The sequence below is a fragment of the Grus americana genome, unplaced genomic scaffold (genome assembly GCF_028858705.1).
Source record: "Grus americana isolate bGruAme1 unplaced genomic scaffold, bGruAme1.mat H_54, whole genome shotgun sequence".
Lineage (NCBI taxonomy): Eukaryota > Metazoa > Chordata > Aves > Gruiformes > Gruidae > Grus > Grus americana.
In genome coordinates, this window is record NW_026561376.1 from 1 (window position 1) to 6792 (window position 6792).

Here is a 6792-nt window from a genome sequence, read left to right on the forward strand (position 1 = left end):
TGAGCACAGCAGTTGCATTTGCGTAAAGGGTCAGTTTTCATCACTTCACCCTCAGTAGCAACCTGAGTATTGCTGCCACATGCTAAAAGGAGATAGCACGGACAGGTTGAAGTCTGTCAGTAAACTTGTCACTGAAGCTTTCAGCTTGTCCGATCCCAGGATAGTTCACTCACAACTTATATAGAATAATTCTAATCATTTGCACAACTTACTAATTGGGATTTATTGAAAAGCACCGCATTTGGGCTGCCTTTTGTTTCATTTCCTACAAATCAAATTGCCAAAGTACAGATTTGATTTTTGAAATGGCTTTTAAATTTGATTTTAAAAAAATGGTTGTGTGTTTAAACAACTTAGAGCAGACAAGTAGGACTTACGTGCTCCTGGGAATCGTAAAGGAGTCATCGCTGTCTGACAGCTCCGTTCAAAAGGAGCTTGAGCTCTCGGTGCTGGTCCTGGTGGTGGACATGTATGTTATGAAGTCTCCGAGTTTTCTGTGCACGGAAATGTGGCCGTGGACTGTAGGTTTCAGTTTCAGAGGTCAGCTTTGAAACCATGGGCTCCTTGAAGTATCCAAAAAAAAAAAAAAAAAAAAGAAAAGTAAGAATTCCGTGCAAATCTTGAACTGAAATTATTCAGAGTGTAAGGCAAGGCAGTTTTTATGTGTTCTTCTCACCATTCACTTATCTACCAGGTTTCTTGGTGAGGCTTTTCCTTTATGAACCTGACCTTCCTTTAGGAGATGAGAAAGGAATATTTTTACTTCGAGGAACCAGAAAAAACAACTTGGAAATACACTATTTGCAGTAAAAGTTTCAGGGAAGAAATTCACCCTTTGCAGGTGTACCTTGCCTGACGAGTACAGAGCAACACACCGCTTAAGTACGAACAGAGAAGAACTAGGAACTACCAAGTGTTGCTACAAAGGAAGGTGAAATATGTATTTGTCACAGTCCAAATGGAATCTACATTACACACACGGCTCGTTTTCATACTGAATCTGCCCTTAGATGTCATTTCTCAGGCAATGACCAGGAACAGAAAAAAAGTCATTGAAAGGGGTGTGCTCTGCTGAAGCTAATATGTTTAGTAAAGTTCTCTGCATTTCTCATTTTATTTGAAATATTACAAGACAGTGCAGGTCACTAGATTTATGTTACGTTTTTGGGGGTATACAGAAGTGCCACCAGCATATGTATGATTTAATGACTGAGGAGCTGTGTAGATAACTGGTTGTGCCTCAGGCTCAGCTTTTTTTGTCATTTGCATAACTCTAGGTGAAGAAAATTATAGAAGAAATTGTATAATTCTGTGAGATGTTGTTGTATCCATCACATTTAAAATATTTACGTTTTGAAGGTGGGAAAGGGAAACAGACCTTTGTAAGCAAACCACAATATATGCCATATATTAAACTTTTAAAAACATTAAAACTGATACAGCTGAATTTAAGTTAATAAGGAAAAAAAATAAATCCAGTCACATAATTAATGCAAATTTGCTTCCTGTTAGATATATGTTGTCTCATCTGGTCAACGTGTGAGGTGTGACACGTTCGGTTAGATTTTTTTACACATTTACGTCTGTGTGCTTACACATCTTGATGTGTAAAGGTTGGGAGAGATCGAACATAATGCGTGCACAAAAAATAGTGAGACTTCTTGCAGATCTGATTTGCCACAGCTAAGTGATACTGCCCCAGCTATTTAGTGTCCCCCATTAATTGCTAAGACTAAAGCATTAGGTGGTGGAGCGTGTTAAGAAAACAGCATTTAATGAAGATTCGATTGTTATCACCATCGTTAGAGCTCAGGCTAATGCTAATGCAATCTCACAAATGTTACAGCATCCCTGTTGAGTCTTATCTCCGTTGTGGTTCTGCATTTGAATGCTTAACATAGCCTCAGGCGGGTCAGCCTTTTAAGAAGGGTTGCCTTCACACTAAGAGGCTTTCCTTGTAAGAATTGTTCCATTAAGATTACGCATTACTTTTGACCTTGTTTTAGAGTGGATGTGGTGTGAATTTACTACTTCTCCCATCTCGACTGCTTTCTTTTCAAGCCACTTTATTGCATGGTTGATGCCTTTTTTTTTTTAATCCCTCCCTTCTTTTTCTTTTAGCGATACAAACGAGGTAGACATACCTCCAAATACCCGTGTAGGAACAAAACGCTATATGCCTCCTGAGGTGCTGGATGAAAGCTTGAATAGAAATCACTTTCAGTCGTACATCATGGCTGATATGTACAGTTTTGGACTCATCCTTTGGGAGATAGCAAGGAGATGTGTTTCAGGAGGTAAATGCTAAGCATACCTTTTTGAGAGCTGGGAGATTGCTTTTAATTGTGTCAGTGATTTATGATCCATTTATAATCCAAATCTTCCATTACATCCTTTTCCCTGGGTAGCTGTTTTCATTGTAATAAACAAATGTGGATAAACCATACAGGTAACTCTCTTAATCTCTGTTTTCTTGTTGAAACGTATTTTAAAGCATCAGTCAGTGCTATTTCAACAGCCAAGATTTAGACTGTATTTTAATGGCTCGTTTGGAAGCAGCAGATGCCTGCATAGAAGAAGGACTGTGGAACTCATCTGGGGGCCTTTTCCAATGGCAACACTTTTTGCTTGTCTGGGGGTATTCAGCTATTTTAGCAGAAAGTAAATAGTGATTTCTTTGTTTTGTTAAAGTTAAATAGAAGCAGGAGAACAAACAATTTTGGGGTATACTTTGCCAGTATTTAAAATAAACAATCTATTTAGAAGACAAGTAGAAAAAAAAACCAAGGGAAATGCCACTTATTACATCATTATCATACCAGTGATGTGCCTCATTTCGTTCTGGTATCAGGCATTCAAGCACGAGGACAGCAAAGATAACGCAGCGCAGCCAGCTGCAGACTCGGGGAGTTGATCCATCCTTGTACGCATAGGCTATGTGTGGTTTCTGCACGGAGAGCTCAGTGTAGCGCAGAAATGATGGCTGTTATTACCTCTATTTTGCCGCTGAGGAAAGTTAAATGCAGAGAAATGACTTGGCAGCGGTTACGTGCCAGATTGGTGGCGAGTAAGGGTAGAGCATGTCTCTCTCGGGTCTACGCTGCCTTCACCAAACTTTATGGGTCTTTAAAGCCTGCAGTATCGTGCTGAATGCTTGCTCCATGCTTACCTTGGAGGAGCTGAATTTCGCTGGTGAGCAATGTGATCCCTGTGTTTACAAACTGGTAAAGTGTACTGCAACGATGTGATGTAAAATCTGTAATTTTATCGCCATCGTTGCAGTGCACAAAGAATGGGACCTTGCCATGTCCTGAAAAGGCACGGAAATGCCCTTTAATATATACCAGGTCCGCAGATAAGGAGGAGACCTAATTCAATGTTAATTCTCCGCTTAATTACTCTGATACGGGCCCACTGCTAACAAACAGTTCTTTCTATGAAAACTTACTGGAGATTGCTGGACTGGACAGCAGTGGTAGAAACTGTCTCACTTGGCAAGTACCTATGCTTTCAGATTAAGATACCTGGTCAGTCTTGACACAGCAATGATTATGCTGGAGCTTGACTGTGGAATAAACTTCCAGGGCAGTGAGGTCCTTTTAAGAAGTGCATCAAATTGTTAATGTGGTCAATCTTTTATCAAATGAGAGGGGAAGAGGGTAGTGGAAGGAGTTGTCCGCAAGTGATGAGCAACTAACTGCTTCTTGCAGGAATAGTTGAGGAATACCAGCTTCCGTACCACGACCTCGTGCCCAGCGACCCCTCATACGAGGACATGCGGGAGATCGTGTGCATCAAGAGACTACGCCCTTCGTTTCCCAACAGATGGAGCAGTGACGAGGTATCGCCCCCCCCCCCCCCTTAAAATGCAGCGTGTGTTTTTAATCGGAGCGAGTGAGTGAGGTTGACCCAATTCTGCACAATTTTGAGTGTGGAGGAGCTTTACCACTGGTGCTAGAACCAGTCACCGTGTAACAGGGCTTGGGAAGGAGCGTGACCACCTTGGATATCCCCACTGAAGGTGTTCAGAGCACCGGGGGCCGTAAGCTGTGATATTTGCAAGTGGGTTTCTCATGTGCTGCCTACCAGATCCCACAGCAATAGCCTGCTGTGCTCAGACTTTCTTAGACTCTGTTTTCCTCTTTCACTCATTTTGCTTTCTGCTCCCGGCATTAAGAGCATTAAATCAGTGGCTAGCCAAAAATTTCAAAGCAGAAATGATTTTGTAGTGTGTAGTGTAGTGGCAGTGTGCTTGGTGTACTGGCAGCTCCTTCAGCGTGTACTGATGTGTGGGCTGTAATTCCAACCTTTTTCTTTTTTTTTCTCTTTTTGTAAAGAAGAAAATATCTCCCGTCTCTTTGAAATGACATGAGGATACAGCTTTTCTGTGATCATAGGTGTGCAGGCTTGGAAACACAATTTTACCATGTTTTTATGCTAACATTATGCAGGTTATTAAGTTTCACTATTACGGTATTGAGTTGCAATACTGCAGACCGCTGTAGCCGGGCTGCACTGAGGAGCGCTGGTCATTCTCTGCTTTACGTCTTCGCATTTTAGCAAGGAGGGCTACAGGTGTGGCCTTTCAGAAGAGACGTAAGATCCAGAAAATGCTTTCCAAGATAAAACGAGGAGGTGAGAGGGCTGGGGGAGAATCTGAACTCTCCCTGCTGAGAATCTGCAGTGAAGCAAAGTTGTGCTCATGAATTCGGAGATGAACAGTTGAGGTAGGGCAGGCAAACCTGCCGACTGCTCTCGAGATGCTATGGAGGAGGGATCGTTAATTATGTTAATTGGTACAGTTTAATGCTGTAAAGTTTTCTACAGTTGCAGAAGAGAGCTGCCATTTGGGAATAGCAGCGTGTAGACGAATATTCTGCAGGTAGTTGAAAGATTTAGGTGGCATGAGATGTAGGCAGTTTGGGAGTGTGAGGGGAAAATAAAACAACCTCCTGGGAGGCTCCAGGACTTGTGCAGCGTACAGTGTGGGACGGTCTAACAGGGAATCGCCTGCCTCATCCTCTCCCTAACCAAATCCCTCTGAGCCTTCAGACCAGGAGTGGAAATGCTGGAGGAAGCACTGTTAGCATCTGTCCCGGGCAGGGCTTTTGTGCGGTGGTCCTCCATGTGCGCCTGGGCTGCTGCCATGCATATCGAGGGTGGGGGAGGCTCCTTGAAATAACTGTTCTTGATTAATTGGTTATTGTCATCGGTAATCCCGCTTCAGGAGTTGTAGCAATCAGAGGCAAACTCGTTAGTGCATAAAACCTTGTGTATCTGCAAAATGTGTTTAGAAAAATACGCGTTAATCTGGAAAGTATTAGGCTGGTCTGGGCACTGCTGGTGCTTAGTGCTTCCAGGGTCTGCGCTGCTTCTGCGCCAGGAGCCTCATGAAAACAGAGAGCAAGTTGGATGAGATGGAAAACTTCTCTTTTCCTATAGTAGCAAGCAAATCTTCGGGCAGCGTAAATCCGTGGGGGTCATCACCGGGCTGCGGTGGCTTTGCGGGTGCTTTGTGTTTGGAAGGAGGCGGTAGCCGCAGAGCAGGGTCGTGTGCTCCTGCTCCAGGATGGCAAAGGAAACGCTGGGGTCCTGTCAGCAAGAGGGTTGTTGCTGGGAGCCGGAGGAGGGTCCGGCTGTGTTTTGGAAGCGAGCAGGGGATGGAGCGGGACGGGGCAGAGCCGAGCCGGGTGCTCGCAGTCAGCTTTCCGGCAGGAGCCGCGGGTGCGTTCTCACGCGGGGCCGTAGCCCGGGGGCCGGTCGCTGGCTGAGGAAAACAAATTCTGCTGAATTTGTACAGCAAAGGGCTCACTGTACAAAGCCACGCTTGTGCGGGTCAGGCTGAGGGAGATTTTCTGTGTGGGTTTGGGGAAGGGGAGCTAAGAAAAGTGCTTTTGTGGAGCGTACAGCCAAGTCTAGGCTACAATTTGTCATAAATTGTAAGAGTAATTGCCGTGTTTTGAGAACTCTCCTTAACATACAGGAAATAACAGCTCTTGAAAAGCTATACCAGCCAGTGTGTTGTCCTTTTTTTTGGCTACCCTTAGAAAAGACCTTTCCCCTTCAGCTTTTTGGGATTGCCGCCGACCGCAGTCTCCTCTTCCACTGACCCAGGTGGGACTTTCTCTCCCGTTTGTCTCCGCAGTGCCTACGGCAGATGGGGAAGCTGATGATGGAGTGCTGGGCTCACAACCCCGCCTCACGGCTCACAGCCCTGCGGGTCAAGAAAACACTTGCCAAAATGTCAGAGTCGCAGGACATTAAACTCTGACTCGGCCAGAGGCAGCTCTCGGGAAGGCCCATGGAAAAGGACTTTCTCGTGCAGGCAGAAGTCCTGAAGAGGTATTGAAAGTCTTCGCTAATGAGTAACTTGAATGCAATCACGTTTAAGATCAGCTGTTAAGTTCATTTGACAGCTTTTGAGGAGATAATCCTTCGCAAAATCAGCTGAATTTTGACATACGAGATTGGAAAGAGGCTTGTCTGCCCTTGTTTACACGGGGAAGTACAGTTTTAGTAACTGGTTTAAGATTATGCATGTTGCTTTCCGTGAAAGCCACTTATTATTTTATTATTATTATTGTTATTATTATTATTTTGATTGATTAAAAAGATACTGCTTTAAATTTTATGAAAATAAAACTTTTGGTTAGAAGTAAAAAAGATGTATATTGTTACATTAAAAAATAATTGGAAGAAACTGTGCTGAAAACGAAAGCAAAGTGACTTTTTCATTTATAAAGAGACTATTGCACTCCAGCATTTATTAAAAAAAAAAAAAGGAAAAGGGTG

General features: G+C 43.5%; 1 protein-coding gene across 1 annotated transcript; it reads left to right on the plus strand.

Moving 5' to 3' along the window:
- Positions 1-2121: 2121 nt before the first annotated feature.
- On the plus strand, positions 2122-6528 carry LOC129200335 (bone morphogenetic protein receptor type-1B-like; the record flags this gene model as incomplete). The annotated part of the gene is made up of 3 exons (XM_054811655.1): positions 2122-2297; positions 3711-3841; positions 6146-6528. Coding segments are annotated over 3 exons (433 nt in total), but the record flags the coding sequence as incomplete, so codon positions are not given.
- Positions 6529-6792: the final 264 nt, after the last annotated feature.